General features: G+C 39.4%; 1 protein-coding gene across 11 annotated transcripts in view; it reads right to left on the bottom strand.

The window, feature by feature from the left end:
• Positions 1 to 1,303: 1,303 nt before the first annotated feature.
• LOC147369891 (V-type proton ATPase subunit S1-like protein) overlaps positions 1,304 to 20,336 on the bottom strand; it is a 71,519-nt gene continuing 52,486 nt past the window's right edge. For 5 of the 11 annotated variants that reach the window (XR_015168060.1, XR_015168055.1, XR_015168059.1 and 2 more), the window contains one exon: positions 6,542 to 6,839. Coding sequence is in view for 2 of the 11 variants with exons in the window: in XM_086412852.1 (XP_086268978.1) it covers positions 6,780 to 6,839; positions 20,001 to 20,091 (151 nt within the window). In the remaining 9 variants the exon portion in view is untranslated. Of the gene's footprint in view, positions 1,974 to 6,541; positions 6,840 to 20,000; positions 20,092 to 20,336 lie in introns of those variants that run through there. The other 6 variants (XR_015168056.1, XR_015168057.1, XM_086412852.1 and 3 more) reach the window with 3 other exon arrangements.

Genomic DNA, 20,336 nt, shown 5'->3' with positions numbered 1-20,336 from the left:
AGTCGGACACAACTTAGTGACTGAGCACATATTAGGAGATGGATATGTTAACTTGACTGTGTAAAAATCATATGTGTATATACAACCATCACACTATACTTTCTATACAATTTGTCAATAAAACTTCAATATAGTGGGAAAAAACCACAGTAGGAGTCTAATAAGGTAAAAATGAGATGAAAAAAATTGGAATGAAATTAAAAAACAACCTATGGGCTATTAACCATAAACTTGTTAGTCCTTTTTATTTATTTTTTATATTTTGATTCAGTGGGTCCTAATATGACCCCAGAAACACAAGAGCACATTTTGAAAGCTGATCAGTCTATGTTCAGCCTGGGACAAAAGATAAGACTGTCTTATTGAAAAAATATAGATACACCCTGCTGCTGCTGCTGCTGCTGCTAAGTCATTTCAGTTGTGTCCAATTCTGTGTGACCCCATAGACGGCAGCCCACCAGGCTCCCCTTGTCCCCGGGATTCTCCAGGCAAGAACACTGGAGTGGGTTGTCATTTCCTTCTCCAATGCATGAAAGTGAAAAGTGAAAGGGATATCGCTCATTTGTGATCAACTTTTCACGACCCCATGGACTGCAGCCCACCAGGCTCCTCCGTCCATGGGACTCTCCAGGCAAGAGTACTGGAGTGGGTTGCCATTGCCTTCTCCAAGGGCTGCCATATATTGGGTTGGCCAAAAAGTTTCTTCATTTTTAAAGTAAAAATAAAAGACACATTTTCACCTGAACTTTATTGAACAACACATTCACCATTTTGTTCCACTATCTTCTGCCATTTTTCAGGCAACTTCATAATTTCATCTTCCTAAAACTTAATCTTTTTGAGCAAAGAACTGTTCCAGGTGCCTTCTACAGTCTTCCAGGGAATTGAAATTTTTTCCATTAAGAGAATTTTGTAAAGACCAAAATAAATGGACGTCTGAAGGCACAATGCCTGGTGAATACGGTGGATAAATCAGAACTTCCCACCAAGCTATAACATTTTTTGCCTGATCATCAAAGAAACATACAGTCTTGTGTTATCCTGATGGAAGATTATGCATTTTCTGTTGACTAATTCTGGATGCTCTTTGTTGAGTGCTGCTTTCAGTTGGTCTAATTGGGAGAAGTACTTGGAACTAACTGTTTGGTTTCCAGAAGAAGCTCACAACAGATGACTCCATTCCAATCCCACCATATACACAGCATCACTTTTTGGATGAAGACCAGCCTTTGGTGTGGTTGGTGGTGGCTCATTTTACTTTCCACATGATCTCCTCCATTTCACATTATTGTACAGTATTCACTTTTCATCTCCTGTCACAATTTATTTTAATAATGGAATGTTTTCATTATGTTTAAGTAGAGAGTTGCATGCAGAAATATAGTCAAGAAGGTTTTTTTCACTTAATTTATGTGGAATCCAAACATCAAAGTAATTAACATAACCAAGCTGGTACAAATGATTTTCAACAGCTTGATTTGGATGTTTTGAGTATATCAACTATCTCCTGCCTGGTATAATGTTGATTGTTCTCAATTAATGTTTCGATTTGACTGCTATCAACAACTGGTCTACCAGATTGTGGCACATCATCCAGAGAGAAATCTTCAACACAAAATCCCACAAACCACCTTTGACACATTCAGTCAGTCACAGGACCTTTTTCCATACACTGCACAAACCTTTCGGTCATATCCAACTCTTTGCAACCCCATGGACCGCAGCACGCCAGGCCTCCCTGTCCATCACCAACTCCCGGAGTTCACTGAGACTCACGTCCATCGAGTCAGTGATGCCATCCAGCCATCTCATCCTCTGTTGTCCCCTTCTCCTCCTGCCCTCAATCCCTCCCAGCATCAGAGTCTTTTCCAATGAGTCAACTCTTCGCATGAGGTGGCCAAAGTACTGGAGTTTCAGCTTTAGCATCATTCCTTCCAAAGAACACCCAAAGATCAATAGGGAACAAAATTATTCTGGGAAAAAAATAATTAAGTTTTAGGTTTGTATCAATCCACAGTAATCAACAGTAGACAAAACAGTAAACTTTAGAAAGCAACAAACTAAGTTTTCTTAGAAAGTAGCAATAAGGCTGACATATTACAAACCCGATGAGTGACTAAACACATTAATCTAAAGTAAAATCTGGGCAAAGGTATGAGATGTGGTGCCCTGAGGTTTATAGACTATTGAGGAACAAGAACAGCTGCAGAACTGTCCTGTTGTTCTCCAGGTTTAATGTTCCTAACAGTTCTCCAAACACATATAAAAGCCGTGAAGATGCAATAAGAAAAAAAAAGTCAGGAATCATTACGTATTAAATGGGTTTACTGTCTCACCTTTAGAGTCAGCCTGATTTTTATTTATGTCTTCTAGAAAAGGGAATCAAAACTATTACTAACACCTAACAGCCTACCCTAAGAACTTCTATGATAGTTTGCGTGAAGGAAGGAAGGAAGGAAGGGAAGGAAAAGAAAGGAGGAAGGATAGGTTAGTAACACACCAGATCTGGAGCATTTAAGGAATTATAAGTGACTAGACTGAATTTAAAGCTTTATCATTAGACTGTGTGCTTCAAAACCAGATGGAAGATGAAAAATGTAGAGAAAATCTGAATAAAGCATATAAAAGCAAATAAGAATGATTTGCTTTAGGATTTAATCATTCTTATAGAACAAACTAGAAGGGAGTTTTAGATGGAAGAAAAAGTAGGGAAATCCCAGCCAACTAATTTTGATTTGGGACAGGGGGTAAATTTTACAGTTTCCAAAATAAATTTCTAAAAAATTTAAAACTGCCCACAGGATTGCCAAGCTATTTGATTTCAAATGTCATCATTTGGTGAGTTTAATCAGTTCCATGAAGGAAACAATAAATGATGGCCAAACGAAAATATAAACTTTAAGAGCTTAAGAATCATTAGTGAGAAGCCATGCTCTTTCCCAGGAAGCCTGATCAGCTGCGGGCTCTAGACAGAGGGAGAGTCTTCTCGAATTTACATAATCTTAAATTAAAGAATGAAATGTGGCTAAATAGGAGAAAAACAGATTAAAAAGGACAAGTTCTCATTAATTACTCAAAGTTTTTATAGGAAGTAGCTATAAAGGTTTCATATGTTTCCCACTTCTCCCTAGAATAGGTTTTACCAAATTTTAGTAAAGACATGGGTGGAAATATTTCTGTCAGAGTATTAACTTAAATTTCATTTTCAATTCTTATTTTCAGACACTGAGTCCTGTGGTTGGCATTACATTAGTGTTTCTGGAGGGTGGTCATGTTGCCAATGATTTTTAATGGATGTCAAAGTAGAAAAAAAGCATTCTAACTTGGAAGAAATAATTCAGGCCAGAGAAGAAAGCACAAGACATTGTAATGCAAACCATCTACGTTAAACAAATGCAGCCATGCTGAAACAATACAGTTTGTGCTTCAGACAAGAAAATATTGTGATATTCTTATGGGTTACAGAAAATCATACAACAAATATAGAAATGATCCTCTTTTGTACTGGGGGAAATTAGAGAACGCTGTGCTATGGGCAAAGACCCATTCCTAGTCCCAAAGCCTTTTCTCTTTGCCAAACTAAAGCAGACACATGAGCTGCAGCAGGTGAAGGACTAGGCCTTGGACACTTGGGCATGTGAGCAGAGACTGGATAAAGTAATGAGAACGCCTTTGACTGTGTGGATCACAACAAGCTGTGGAAAAGTCTTAAAGAGATGGGCATACCAGACCACCTTACTGCCTCCTGAGAAACCTGTACGCAGGTCAAGCAGCAAGTTAGAACTGGACATGGAACAATGGACTGTTTCCAAATTGGGAAAGGAGTACGTCAAAGCTGTATATTGTTACCCTGCTTATACAACTTATATTAGAGTACACCATGTGAAATGCCGGGCTGGATGAAGTACAAGCTGGAATCAAGATTGCCAGGAGAAATATCAACAGCCTCAGATATGCAGATACCACTCTAATGGCAGAAAGTGAACTAAAGAGCCTCTTGATGAAGGTAGAAGAGGAGAATGAAAAAGCCAGCTTAAAACTCAACATTCAAAAAACTAAGATCATGGCATCTGGTCTCATACTTTATGGTAAATAGATGGGGAAAAAGTGGAAAAAGTGACAGATTTTATTTTCTTGGGCTCCAGAATCACTGTGGATGGTGACTACAGCCACAAAATTAAAAGATGCTTGCTCCTTAGGAAAAAAGCTATGATAAACCCAGACAGTGTATTAAAAAGCAGACACACCTTTGCCAACAAAGGTCCATGTAGTCAAAGCTATGGCTTTTCCAGTAGTCATCTACAGATGTGAGAGTTGGACCATAAGGAAGGCTTAGTGCCAAAGAACTGACGTTTTCGAACTTCGGGACTGGAGAAGACTCTTGAGAGTCCTTTGGACAGCAAGGAGATTAAATCAATCAATACTAATGGAAACCAACCCCGAATATTCATTAGAAGGACTGATGCTGAAGCTGAAGCTCCAATACTTTGGCCAGCTGATGTGAAGAGCCAACTCATTAGAAAAGGCCCTGATGCTGGGAAAGATTGAAAGCAGGAGGATAAGGGGGTGACAGAGAATGAGGTGGCTGGACGCTATCACCGACTCAAGGGGCATGAGTTTGAGCAAACTGAGGGAGATAGTGAAAGACAAGGAAGCCTAGCGTGCTACAGTCCATGGGGTTGCAAAGAGTCAGACGTGACTTAGCAACTGAAGAACAACAACAACAGTGAGAATATCACACAAGAAAAGTCCAAAGACCTGGGATCTAGTTTCATATCTGCCATTTGCTAAGCATGAATCATGAGTAGGTACCTATCGGAGCCTCTATTCCTCATTAATAAAAAGGAAATGATAACTCTTGCTCTCTCAAAGTTCTCAGGAGGATTAAGGAACATATCAATTTGGAGGTCTAATAATAATCCCCCTCATGACTCAACCCTGTCATTAAGTCATGTTTGACTCTTTGTGACCCCATGGACTATAGCCCACCAGGCTCCTCTGTCCATGGGATTTTCCAGGCAAGAATATTGTAGTGGGTTGTCATTTTCCTCTCTAGGGGAAATTCCTGGCCCAGGGATGAAACCCCTCTCTCCTATGTTTTATGCATTTCAGAGAGATTCACTGAGCCATCAGGGTAGCCCCCATAAGTCCCCAAACCTCTTTAAAAAGAAATACATCTTCCTCGCTTAAAAATGCAAGATAGAGCTTCAGCTTTCCAACAGATTGTAGCAGAACAAGTTGGAAAGGCGCCAGAGAGTACCAACTAAGCTTAAGAGTGAAATTTTAATTTGATCATTAGGCAGAGTTAATGAATGTTTCTTTGGTACCCAAGGCATGGACAAGTAGTTGATTTAGCATTTAGGCAGACCCACGGGCACTTTTAGCCCCATATAGCATCACTCAATGCCATGTCACAGATGACAGAGGAAGTTTTACTAGACTCAGTCAACCTGAGTATTTCTCAGACTCCATCCTTCTCAGTTTCACTTGGACAAAGCACTCAAAAAAAAAAAAAGGTCAGCTTATCTGAGTCCAACAAGGTGTTGAGTTCTTTGTGTCAGAGCTCTAGAAATAAGATACTATTTTTAGCTGGGTTTACTCGGGAAATGTTTAGCAATGGTTGTTAGCTATTCTAGGAATGACACTGAATTTGGATGGGATCAGGTTGGCGCCTCCACTAGAGGAATGTCTGTTCTGGTGAGGAAGAGGGCATGGGGATTATAACTTCAGTTTGAACATTTTAAATCACCTTGTGGGTAAACAGAAGTTCCTGCAACCCAATTCCTCCACATAATTTACCTGTAGCTCTGAGCTTTTTCATGAAAGGTAAGGGGTACTTCCAGTCAGCGTGAGTCTTAAGTACCACGTGAACTGGTTAAATTCACTACATTGCCCACTGATGGAAGACAAAAACTTTATAGACACAAGGAAGGTCACTGGAAACTTCCCAAAACACACTTCACATAGCTCCCTAAACGGCTTATCATAACTCCTGGTGCCCAACACCGGCATCAGTGTGAAGAGCCTGCTCCAGTGTTGTAGACATCACAGGTAGATAAATACAATCGGGAAACCAGAGGGACTTTATGAAGAAAAAACCACCTTAGGGCTCAGTGGACATCTGAAGGAAGAATAACACACAGTAAATTTTGCCTACTTGACAAATTTACAGAGTGCATTCTGGGCATGAAACACAGTAGATCACAGTCCATCTCTAGGCTTTCACAAGTCCATTGTGTATATCTAACATCTTGTATTTCTCTGTTCAAAAGACTCACCTATAAAAGTCCTACATAAATCCACTTCAATAAAGGATCATTTAATCTAGATGAATATAGGAGTTAATATCTACAAGGCACCTAGAAAAATCTCTAGCACATATTCTTTATATATACAAATATTTGGTAAATTAAAAAATTAAGATTTTATTACATCTATTTCTAAACAAGTCAACATAATTATAAACTCCTTGGAGCTTTTGAAAGATTTTTCCTACAGTTTCATCAGATTTCTAGAAACATACTAGACATATAACAAACACTGCTTTCTAACTGATTTATTTCAAATATTTATTGAATACCTGTATAGTTAATCAAAAGTAATTGAACATTTCTGAAATTTATTTTCAGTGCCTATGTTTTATGTGAGCATTCAGTTAAAACAACTTATAAAGAAGCCTTCACAGTTATTTCCTTACTCTTGCAGATGTTCATTATGCATTCTGCATGTCACCTGACAGGCCTCGGCCCTGCATCTAACTCATCCCGGACTGCATGGCATCATACCGTCAGTGCCAGGTAGAAATGGCAGCCTTGATGTGGTCCGTCATAACCTCCGATCTGAGAGGATGAAACAGAATACAAGGATCAGGACACAGTCTCAAAAGAAGTCACACTGTACAATCTAGGGGGCCAGGGTGGGGGTCACTGCTCCTGAGATAGGCAGGGGCAAAGCTCTATACTCTACACAAGCTAAATTCCTGCATCTCTGGCAGCATTATCTATTATATAGTCTAAAAGAGCCCTCTTATGTGGACTTCCCAGGTGGCTCTAGTGGTAAAGAACCCACCTGCCAAAGCAAAAGATGTAAGAGACTCAGGTTCAATCCCTGGGTCAGGAAGATCTTCTACAGGAGGACACTGCAACCCACTCCAGTATACTTTCCTAGAGAATCCTGGTGGGCTACGGCCCATAGGGTCGAAAAGAGTTGGACACAGCTGAAGCAACTTAGCACATGCACACATGCACACACACACACACACACACACACACACACATATGGGAGTTCTTATATCATTGCAGATGGTGACTGCTGCCATGAAATTAAAAGACATTTGCTCCTTGGAAGAAAAGCTGTGACTAACCTAGACAGCATATTAAAAAGCAGAGATATTACTTTATCAACAAAGGTCTGTCTAGTCAAAGCTATGGTTTTTCCAGTAGTCAAGTATGGATGTGAGAGTTGGTCTGTGAAGAAAGCTGAGCACCGAAGAATTGATGCTTTTGAACTGTGGTGTTGGATAAGACTCTTGAGAGTCCCTTGGACTGCAAGGAGATCCAACCAGTCCATCCTGAAGGAAATGAGTCCTGAATATTCATTAGAAGGACTGATGCTGAAGCTGAAACTCCAATACTTTGGCCACCTGATGTGAAGAACTGACTCATTGGAAAAGGCCCTGATGCTGGGAAAGATGAAGGTTGGAGGAGAAGGGGACAACAGAGGATAAGATGGTTGGACGGTATCACTGACACGATGGACATGAGTTTGAGTAGGCTCCGTGAGTTGGTGATGGACAGGGAAGCCTGGCATGCTGCAGTCCATGGGGTCACAAAGAGTCGGACATGACTGAGCGACTGAACTGGACTGAACTGAATATCTATAGTAAAAGTAACATGAAGTCGCTCAGTCATGTCCAACTCTTTGTGACCCCATGGACTGTAGCCCACCAGGTTTCTCCTGGAAAATCCCTGGGATTTTCCAGGCAAGAATACTGAAGTGGGTTGCCATTTCCTTCTCCAGGAGATCTTCCCAACCCAGAGATTGAACCTGGGTCTCCCGCTACAATGTGGCAGACGCTTTAAGGCACCTAGAGAAATCTCTAGCACTTATTCTTTATATATACAAATGTGTGTGTATATATATATATATATATATATATATATTAAATAGGTTGAGGTAGACAATGAGTTCCTTACGCTCACATTTTTCACCTTCAATTCTCTACTTACTTGTTTCTTTCAAACATTCTCACTTTTCCCATTTGAATTTCTACTTTTCTTGAGAGCCAAGGTTCAAATTAAAAGAGTCATTTCCCCAATATATACAGTTTGTCATTCATCGGCGTCCACAGGAGCATCAGCTTTGTGTCCAGTTCATCAAATTTTAGCTTCTCTGCTCTCTTTTTCAAATGAGCTGCACTTTCCAAATATCATCTTCCAAGCTTCAGACTTTTCTGGTTCCCTCTGCTCACTGCCATTGGGAGGCTCTCCTTATATGTCTCTTGACATTCAGGGTCAGTTATGTGTTATTACCTTCTTTCAGCAAAACATTTCTAAAGATGGTCAATAAGCCCACACTTTACAACCTCTTCAAATGCCTAGGACATTTCTCTCTCTCCAAAATGTGATAGATATCTATAAAATCTTAGCCCTGAGACTATATAGACATAGATATCTATGTGATTCTCATGGTCTATTTCCACTCAGAGGTCAAAAAAACCCATTCAGTCCAGTACATCCATAATTTGCTTCATAGGTCACATTTCATCAAATCCTAAAAAGAATGCTGCACTAAAATCTAGTCAATCTATTGTCACTCTCTTCAGTCCACTAACAAATCTATTGTACCAAGAACAGCACTCTGCGTGTCCACAGAATCGTTCATTTAGAAACACAACTGCGGACAAGATTATCGCCTCCACTCCATCAGTGGCAAGCCAAAGAAATTCAAAAGACTAGAGAGGGGTTAACACTTAAAATTCTTTTCAGAAAAGTGACTTCCTTTATTTCACTGGCCTCAAGGCAACTCTTTTACTCCTCATTCCATACAGAAAAAGATCTCAGAGGAAACACAAATTTTAGACAAGAGAAGAAATGGAAAGACCTCGAAACAAAACAAGACCTCAGAGGTGTTTTTCTGGAGTGTATATTTCCCAGGCTGGTGCTGACATTCCTTCCAATCACTAAAATATAAGGAGATTTGAAGTTTGCTTTTCCTTCTTCTGAACACAATCATCACTTTCATAGTATGCCACAAACTCACAGATTTACCCTCACCCTCCAACAAAAATAAACCCATTCCTGCCATGCACTTCCCAAGGGTACCTACCTACTCTTCCACTCACATTCCCACCAGGTCGCCTTTCGCAGCACTATGCTCTCTAGGCTTAAGGCTGTGAACAAGAAATAGGCAGCCCCTCACTTTCATCACCCTGACTTCCACCAGGATTAAAGATTCCATAATATAACTGAATGGTTCTTAGGTTTGTGGAATGTCCAAACTCTAAAGGTAACTGGAGATTAGACATTCAATAAATGTTGCCCATTACTCCACTAAACTCTAAGCAAGGCCTGAATCTGAATTTTCTCATCAGTGTGTCTCAGCCCCAGCAGAGTATCTGGCACAAAACAGGTACTCAATATCTATTTGCTGAATTAATGAACATATAAATGAGTAAATGAATAAATGAAAGATCACTTATTCCAAATGTCATTTTAAGGATGACAAATGCTATGTAGCCCTAATAGCAGACACTTCATATTTGTTTTCTGTCTTACCTGCAGTCTACTCGAAGTCTTAAATAATATAAAAAATTAATTTAAATGACTTGCCCAGTTTCTCACAGTTCTAATACCAACATTTCAGTGCTCCTAAATTTAACAAAAAAAACATGGTTGGAAAAGCAGCTTCAGTAAAAAGCTGTGAATCTATATGAGCTTATAAGTATAGAATCTATGATCAAAAGTATGTATATTAACAAAATATATGAAAAGTGAATGTGAAAGTGAAAGTCGCTCAGTTGTGTGTGACTCTTTGTGACCCCATGGACTATACAGTCCATGGAATTCTCTAGGCCAGAATACTGGAGTGGGTAGCCTTTCCCTTCTCCAGGGGATCTTCTAACCCAGGGATGGAACCAAGGTCTCCCACATTGCAGGCAGATTCTTTACCAGCTGAAAGGTGTACTATAATTTAATTTAACATAAGCACTAAATTTAGATGGACTTAGCAGCAGCAGCAGCATGATGTTCAAGCACTTGATAATCTCTGAATGCATAATCGATATCATCTTGATATTAATATGAGAATGTTAAGCTGATGACAATTTTGCTGGTTAGCCAGTGTTTGCATATTGATCATTTGTTTCAAACTATCTATGAAAGCAAGATCTCCTTAAGGAAAAATATAAATAATGGGGTAATTAAAACCAAATAAGGTGTTTTTATATCAGTAAGTGAAACATATATCTCTATTTTAAAAGTGAAATATTCAATTATTCAAAGCAGTGAATTCAATGCAGAATTCAATATACTCACTAGAGAGAAAAGTGGAGAATTTCAGCAACTATACACCTATTGCAAAAAGGGAAATATATTTTACTTATCCCATTAGATATCTCATACAAAACTGAGGGATGGTTTTATTTCACCTAATTGGAGAAATAGTCTCAGTTTTCTCTTGAAAAACTGGTATTTACATGCATGAGTAATCTCTATTCCATAGGAAAACTGAATTTTAGTGCAATTCACTGGTCACCTATTGCTATTGCTAAGTCACTTCAGTTGTGTCCGACTCAGTGTGATCCCATAGACGGCAGCCCACCAGGCTCCCCCGTCCTTGGGATTCTCTAGGCAAGAACACTGGAGTGGGTTGCCATTTCCTTCTCCAATGCATGAAAGTGAAAAGTGAAAGTGAAGTCGCTCAGTCGTGTCCGACCCTCAGCGACCCCATGGACTGCAGCCTTCCAGGCTCCTCCATCCATGGGATTTCCCAGGCAAGAGTACTGGAGTGGGGTGCCATTGCCTTCTCTGGGTCACCTATATGTCACATATATTACAAAATGTATTACTTTTTATAATATTATTAATACTAATTAAAAATAAAAGAGCTTATAAAATGAATATGTTGATCTAGAGAGAGGGAGGAAATACCACTGTTTATTCACCCAAATATTACATATTAAATACCATTTTGTGACTCTGTGTACTAACGAATTTGACTAAACACAAAATGTCTTACTCCACTCTTTGCTGACTGTCAAAAAGAAGTCCACCATTTACATCGTAAGAGTTAAGGTTTACTACATTCTGTTGTGAATCAAATACCAACTGATAGAAAAGCAATGAATCATTCATTAGCTTAGTTTTCTCTGAGTGAGGAAGAACGAGATTGCCTGTGTTAATCCATCTACTTAAAAGGGAAATATTTTGAAGATTTTCAAAAGGAGCATTGAATCCCCAAAACAAATACATGCAGATCTGGGAGAATCATTTATAATAAAAGTTTAGGTGTGTCTACATTTTCCTTACTGATAACTGCAACCGATTAATTGGCAAAACTTGTTAGCAGGACAAAACTGGAAATAAATTTACTTATTCTGACAGGTTTTCTACTAGAGATATCAAGGAACAACTGATGTCTCTTGGAAATAACTAAAAACAACACTCTCTTTGGCATCAGTTGTGTTTTATTTGGTTTGATTTTCCCTGGTTTTCCATGGCAAACAGAATTTGCTTAAAGACACCTCTCCTTGCTCTGCCTGCCTATTCTCCATGGGAATCAGAGCTCCCTATCTGATGATATGTCTGCTTTCCTACAGCAAATGCAGTTGATACCCTGCAGCCCATGAGGCATGTTCTCCCAGGGAGGTGAGCTTACTGAATGTGTGAATCATAGAAAGAGAAAAACCAAAAGCAAACACACAAAACCTGAAGGAAAGAAAAACCTTTGGTTCTGAGATTGTAAAAGGTGGTCCAGAGAACATCTACTGCCTTCTAAAGAATATATTATGGAGGATACAATCTTTGTCTAAATGGATATCTCCCAAAGTCTATGCAGCAAAACCCCCCGAAAGTTGTGAGTGTGAGGACACAGGGCAGGGATCTAATTCAGTTTCTATTTTGACATTCAAACAAAGAAATGTGGCTATTTGGGAGAATTCTCCTGACTATAAAGGAACCATCTGGTACTAATTATGATATCCAGCCTTATTTAAAACCATCATTTCATTTGTATTTCAAGTTTCTAATGTAGTTAAGGTTTCCCCTATTCCTACCATACCATAATTATATATATATATATATATGAAGCTTTTGCAAAATTGTGTAAGGATTACTTCTAAGAATAGCAGAGAGTTACAAAATTATCCAGGACTGTTTAAAAACTGGAAGTCATTTTCTGTCTTCTTCAGCAGATAACAGTAATAGTTCCAGAACAATTTAGGGGCTTACATCATTGGAGCATTACATCTGGACACCACGAGTGTAGTACACTCCTGTCCCTACAAGTGTGTGAGGTTTTGCATTCAAGAAACATTCCAGATTCAGAATAAGTGAGACCCTGCTTCTCTGGTCTATTGAAAACCCTTGTGAGAGCCATGAGGCCATAAAGAGTTTATAAATCAATTTCCTTCTCTCAAATGGTCAGAGACTGAACCAGATAAAATAAATCCTTTCTCTTGCAGGCTACTGGCTAGACATAGAAGGCTTGGTGGTGACATGCTTCCTTCCAATTCAGCTGTATTTTAAATCTTCCCTTTTTGAGAGAATAGCTTCAAAGAGGCTTCAGAATTCCCTAAAATCCTTTTACTTCTCTTTTTTCTTTTAGTTACAAACTGAAAACTGAATTTAGAAAGGAGGTAACATGAGTTTAGTGGATGATTCTCCTTTAAGTCACAAGGAAAGACAAGACACTTTACTAAAGGAACAGGAAGAGTGTCACCCTCTTTTACTATAGAGTAGTTTCCTCTTCCCACAAAAGAGCTATAGTCAACATGTTGAGAAAAATCTAATGACCATGAGATTTGTGAATAAGTCTTTTGATACTACCCTTCTTTCCTGCTGGCTATTTCTCTACCCCAGAGTCTGGCTGAACCAGGAATAGGAGGAAAAAGAACGACTCGACTACTTGTGTATCTCTGGCAAAAGGTTTAGTGTAGGACAAGGTTCAACCTAATCTCTAAAATAAATTTTTCAAATATTATTGGTACAAACTCAGTCTGTTCCCCATTACTACAGATACCAGGAATTAACTGTAATTTTGCTTCCATTTGATTCCCCGTAGGGACAAAACCACAGTTTTAATGCCAACACATGCACATTCTAACATTACAGTAAACGTTTTTCTGACGCATTTACAGATTCACAAAAAAAAAAAAAAAAGAGAGAAAGAGAGAGAGAGATAAACTGAAACATTTGGCTAAGGCTTAGTTACTTCTCTGAGAATCAATAATATTTCAGAAAGTGGAACAGTGGAACAATGTAGAAATTACTAAATCCATTCTTTTAAAACCCTCAGGTTAGAGTTTGAATTACTAGAAAAAGAAAGAAATGCAAATTGTTTATTGTTTTCACATGTACAGTAAATTCAGAAAGTTGTACTTCTTTCAAGAACCATATGGGAGAGAGAGACTTTCTTTTCATCAGGAGTGGTTTTGCTTATTATGCCAAGAGCTAAAAAGATGTTTTTAATAACCAAAGCCAGTTTGTTATACAATCTGTCTGGATCTTGCTTGTAAGAGAGATGAAGGTCCCTTGGGTAGGAAATAGAGGGCGATGGGGGAGTTGTCTGAGATGATAGAAAAGTTGTGCAAGAAACGCAGTCCAAAGGGAAGTATCTTTAACTCATGGTTGATAGACAAACTGGTTTGCATATTTCATTGAGGAACCATGGGAGGTTACTGAGGCTCCTTTTGTAAATACAACCATGTTCTTTATGAGGGGAATGTGACAATGAATTGAGTGCTGAAAACATGTCCCCTAAATATCCAAGTTTGGTGCAAGTGAAGGATTCACTTCAACCATGGCCTGAGAGGGCCTCAGAGAGAAGATGACTGCTCTTTGAAAATGACGTGAATCAACGGAAGGCCAGAACCCTGCCTCAGAGGCTAGGGGAAAAGCATTCTTAGGAATGAGAGTGATCCTGAGAGGCTCACACAGCTGTGTTTCCCTAAACCTGTGTTTAAAGAGGACACATCAAAAATTAGTGCCATACCTTTACAAAGTGTTCATGGTTCATGATGAAATAAGAAAATTAAGGAAAATATATTGCATTTTTCATAAAGTTAAATAAAGCCATTGTAAAGGTCAGTTCTTTATTATAAGAGTATATCCTTCCTATAGTTCTCAAGTTAAAATATGCTTCAATATATTACATTGAACCACAGGAAATTGCCAATATTCAACTGTTTTTGACCTACAAAAATGGCAATTTCCTTGGTTTCAAGCTAACATTACATGATGACGATTGGATATAGGAGCTTGTAATGGCTCTATATGGCAAAATACAGACCTGGTAACCATATGTCAGTACCCAGATTTATTTTTGAAATTTTTCTATTCCATAAAATCCACATAACTATAAATTGCTATTAGAGAGCACTCAATTAGCAGGCTTCTAGATTTTGACTATTGTAAAATAAAAGAAAACAATTTTTTTTTAAAGGACAGCTTAAAAAAAAAGACAACTCAGATGTTGAATAGAATATTACAGACACTGAAAGCTAGCTTCACAGGAAGGAGGGGCTGGAATCCCTGAGTCTTAGACATAAGGAGTATCATAAAGACATATGAGACTCTGGGCTACGAGAGATTGTCCAATCCCTGCCCCAGCCTGATCAGGAAAGGAAATTGCTGATTATTGTCATTTATATTTCTCCAGTGGAAGGACGCAGAAGTTGATCCTCCATTGGAAAATAAAGTTTAAAAATCTATTTGGTAACTTGGTTAAAAAAAAAAAAGAGTTCCAGAAAGTAAGGTGTGGTTCCTGCCAATAGTAGAGATTAAGAATAGTAATGCAGTCCTCTGGTTCTTACAAAAGATATCTGTCAAAAAAAAGGGTTCCTTTATTTGACCTTACCAACCACCACTCTAGCACAATTAACTGGCAAACAGTGGACCAAATAGGATTCTCTCTGAATGAGAATTTGAATTTATGGAAGTTGAGCTAAAAGGTCCTGAGGAGTGAAGTCTGAACCTGCTATTTTGAAATGGGCACAATGATACAATGTATAAGCAGAGAACTGAAGAGAGAAGTGAGACAAACATACAGAAATGATGAGAGATCTTGAGAAAGAAAGAAGTGGAACAACAGCAAGGCAGAGAAAGTAGCTTGCTTGTCTGCAGACTATACTCTAGTTCCAGGGCCAGTCTCTCAAGACAGCTGGATATTGGGGTCCAGACCCCTTGAGCTACATGAGACTAATTTTACTTTACTTAAGCCAGTGTGGGGGAGTTTCTGAGTCTTACAAACAAAAGATTCCAGTTGAATTGTAAAGTGATCTATTTAGTAGGAGAAGAAACTGGATTACCATCAGAACTCGCCAAGAGTAGTAGCAACCTGACTATGTATTGTTCCTTTTATCTCTTCCATATATGGTTCATCCTTAGCCCTTTCTTTCCTCTTATGTGGCAGGCGTGATAACTCAGCAGTGGATGTAACCTGTAATTTGGAAATGCTTCTAACCTTAATGACAAATCGGTAAACTTTGGCTGCATAGCAAACCACTCCAAGCCATAGTGGCTAAAAACAACCAAGTTTTAGCCACAATTCTGCAGGTGGGCAATTAGGCTGACTTTGGCTTGGCAGTTCTTCAGGTCTCAGCAAGGCTTATAGACATCTGTGGTCAGCTGCTGGGTCAGCTGGGTGCTGGCTAGTCTGGGGTGGCCCTCTGCTCAGATGGCTTATCTCTCTTCCAGATGGTCTCTCACCCTCAAGCAGGTTCTTCCTCTGTGATTATTTACTTGACAGCTGAGCACTGTTTAGGGAGAACTAGTGGATTCTTAGGTGGAGAACCAACCCAGCATCACTTCTGCTGCATTCCATTGGCCAAAATCAACCATCAAGCTAGGCCAGATTCAAATGCTGGGGAAATACATCATTTCTTAAGGTAAGCAACTGCACAGTTACAGCACAAGGGATGCAGATAAAGAGAAGGCAATAATTATGGCCATTCTGCAAAACATCCACTACAGGGGGCCTTCCACAGGGTCTATTAACAAAAGAGATTTTGCATGGTTCTCAGTCCATCTCTGCTCGAAGACCTTGGAATAAAGGCTATTTTCCATTTCCCTACTGGCTTCCTCCTGTCATATATAGAGTCATAGGACATGGAGGATCAAATTCGAGGCATGGGCTCACAAAGCTAAACTATGGACTTGGATGGTTGCAAGACATGAAGCCTAGAATCTGGAAAGCCAGAGACAGCTGGTTTTAATAGTCTAAGAGAAGATTCTAGCCAAAGATTTGCAAACTCTGTTAGGCGCAGATGGTGCATTATGACATGGCAATTTAAAAGTATCTCTTTTAACTATAAACTTCCAGTTATAAGATTAATAACTGTGGATATAATGTACCTGTTTATTATAATTAGTAATACTATATTATATACTTCAAAGTTGCTAATTGATTGCATCTTAAAAGATTTCACCACAAAAAAAAAAAAGATACGGTAATTATGTTACATGACAGAGGTTTAGCTAACACTATGGTGGTAATAATTTTGCTCTAAGTATATCAAATCAATAGGTTGTACACTTTAAACTTATAAAATATGTCAATTATATATCAATAAAGCTGGGATTAAAAAAGAAAAACAAAGTACAAAAAAAAAGTATCTCTTTGATGTGCTATTTCAACTGACACTACTTGGCTACAAAGATGGAAGATGGCATCTTCCTTAAGAGCCTCTCCCACTCTTGCATGGACTCACAGTCTTTCCAGAGCCACTAACACAAGTTGTACTTATCCAGGCTACCAGTATCAAGGAGACTAGTAACAATGATCTGAGTGACACAGAGCATAAAGCAGCGGAAAATGTCTTACTGTCACATCCAACAGAACCTGAGAGCAAAACAAACTAGACAAGCTAAGAGAACTTTGTTACTTTAGTGAGCTGTGTGCTATGTTTAGTCACTCAGTTGTGTCCCACTCTTTGCAACCCCATGGCTTATAGCCTGCCGGGCTCCTCTGTCCATGGGGATTCTCCAGGCAAGAATATTGGAGTGGGTTGCATGCTCTCCTCCAGGTGATCTTCCCAACCCAGGGATCGAACCCAGGTCTCCTGCATTGCAGGAGGATTCTTTACTGTCTGAGCCACCAGGGGAGCCTGAGAATACTGGAGTGGGTAGCCTATCCTTTCTCCATGGGAACTTCCTGACCAAGGAATTGAACTGGGGTCTCCTGCATTGTTGGTCCTAAATAAAATCCCAAGCCCAAGTTTGTAAGTGAACAACAAAAACCCTTGAAAAGTCATGATTTTCCAGACACAAAACAGGAAATATTAATGGACACCTGGGGATAATCAATAAGGAGCCAGAAAACGCCCTGCATGTAGATTGGCATTTACCTGATATAATTCAAAAGACATCAAATTTCCCAGGATTAGGTGGGGAAAACTGAAAAAAAAAACCAAAAACCTGAAATTTTCACTATTAGAGTAACTCTACGACTTAAGAGTCTGCAAGAAATCACTATAAAAATATAAATGTTTCAAATATATTTTTTAAAAGAAGTCACTGCTTTATTAACAATTTATCATGTTTCTATTAGAGTTGAAATCCTGAGCAAAAGGAAAATAAAAAAGGAAGTCTTGATGAAAAAAGCAGATGGGGGGAAAGAAAGAACTCAGTAGGAACTTCGAGTAGACACGGGTTTACATAGGGACACAGAGCACAGAAAGAGTAGAAGGAAGAGTTTTGTGATGACTCTGTGTCCTTCGGTGGTTTGCCTGGAGCCAGTACTGTGGAGAATGATGGAGACTGGCAAGGAGAGGAGGAGTACACAGAAGGAGAGGACACTGCCCAGACACTTGGAATTTCCTTTTGAGTCCAGTTTCACATCAAGATTTCCTATTGTCACAGTGACAAATCACCACAAACTTAGTGGCTTAAAGCAACACAAATTCATTATCTTATAGTTCTGGAGGTCACAAGTCCTAAAATCAAGATGACAACGAGTCCCCAGAATGTCACCATTCTCCAGGCGTGGTCTCACTGGATCAGTACTTACCAGAGGCATGGATTTCTATCCCTCGCCCACAATGCTTCTGCCACTGTCCGTGGACTTATGGAATGTCTTACCATGTTATTTTACAGCACTGCATTTCACAACAAATGAAATGCAGTCAATGGGCCCATCCCCATGGAATTCACTGGTTTTCCCATGATGCCGTCTTGGAGTAGCCAACTTGACAGAACGACAGAATGGCTTTTTGAACACTCAGTTATAGTGCCCGAAGGGTGACAGTACTTTTCAAAGCTGGGGCATTATGGACCAGGAGGTAGTATATAACTTGACAACAAACGTATAGTTCTATTTCTCCCATTAGCAAAATTCATGAATCTAAGATTCAAGGAATAGAAATAGGATTAACAGCTCTCACTAATACCCCTAGTGATTCACTAACAAAGTGTTTGCTATTCATCCCTGAAACTTTAGGCTCAGCTTATTTGGACTCAATAGTTCCCAAAAGAGGAATGCTTTCAGCAAGAGACAAAACAGTGATTCCACTGAACTGGAAATTGAGATGATCGTATAGACACTTTGGGGTCCTTATGTCTACGAATCAACAGCCAAAAGAAAAAGGTTCCTGGGGGGCAATTTTATCCAGAGGACATTTGGAGACACTTTTGTTGCCATAAATGTCATAACAGGAGGAGAGTGAACTAGCACCTCATGGTTAGAGGTCAAGGATGTTGCTAACCATCATATGATGCACAGCCACTACGAGAAAGAATGATCTAGTTCAAGATGCCAAAAATATGGGAATCCTGCATTGCTCACATGATCCTGGTGAATGACCCTCACTATCAAGGGGAAATTAGGTTGCTACTGCACAATGCGGGTAGAGAGGAACTCTGGGGAGCCCATCGGCATTGCTGTTATGTGATTGAAATCCGTGGAAAACTAAAACAAGTCAATTCATGCAAGATTACTAATGGTCCAGAAACTTCAGGAATAAATGTTTAGGTTACCTCACCAGGAAGGGAATTCCAATTGCAGAAAAAGGCAGTTATAAACACCAGCTAGACCATGTAACTAACTGCGGAAATGAGAAATATTCCTGCATTTCTTCCTTATTTTGATATGAACATCTGTGTACACACTAAATAACTTTTATGTTCCTTGCTTCTCCCATTTCCTGAGCAACTAACATAAGATATATGGATAGTTGTTAACCTTATATCTCTGTATTAAGGTACAGGGTAACAAAGCAGGAGTTTGAACAACTTAAGAGAAGAATGAACATGATCAAAAACACAAAAGGGAATCAGTATACACTTAGGAGGAAAGGGTTAGCATATTTTCAGTTGTACACAGGATAGTTGTATCAGGTCAGGCAGAAGCAAGACTTTGCTAAAGTACTTATTTTTAAAATAAGCATGTTTTACAGAGATGTAATGGCAACCCACTCCAGTGTTCTTGCCTGGAGAATCCCAGGGACCGGGGAGCCTGGTGGGCTGCCATCTATGGGGTCGCACAGAGTCGGACACGACTGAAGCGACTTAGCAGCAGCAGCAGCAGCACAGAGATGTATATGGGTGCCACGCTGGCAATGGGCAGATTATGGTGGCTTTGTAAACATCAGTATAGCTCAGCTGAACTGTGTTTCCTAGCATTCACTTCCCTGTGTGTCTGGTTAAGGTGAACCATATCTGAGGAAACTATTTGCAGGAGATTTAGAAAGCGGAAGTGCAGCAGCCACCATATTATATTTAACCTTCAAAAGATAGAGTTGGGTGCATTTGTAGCTCAAGCATATTATCATTTATCTGCTGGTTTACCTTGTCGGCACAGGGCAGCACCCAGGCCTGCAGCTGCTCTACCTTTTCCTGGGATCTTCCTTCCACATCTTCCTGGGACATTTGTCTAGCTCTGTAACAAAAGCACTATTTAATAAAGGATGGAGACAGTGAAAACTGACACAGGTCCCAGTTCATTCTCATGATCCTGGCTCCTCTTCATGGATTCTAGCTTGTTCTTGCTTTCCCCCAACTTTACATCCATCTTCCCTTCCCAACTGTTTGCAATGTAGACTTCAAGTTTTAGCATCCAACATGAAGACAATAGGCCCAACGAGTCTATTTAACCACACCCACAGTTGTACATAATGTCAGATC

Source organism: Bos grunniens, chromosome 7 (genome assembly GCF_055505025.1).
Source record: "Bos grunniens cultivar Pamir isolate PY7600 chromosome 7, Bosgru_T2T1.0, whole genome shotgun sequence".
Taxonomy (NCBI): Eukaryota; Metazoa; Chordata; class Mammalia; order Artiodactyla; family Bovidae; genus Bos; species Bos grunniens.
This window is presented reverse-complemented; position numbering and strand designations above follow the sequence as displayed.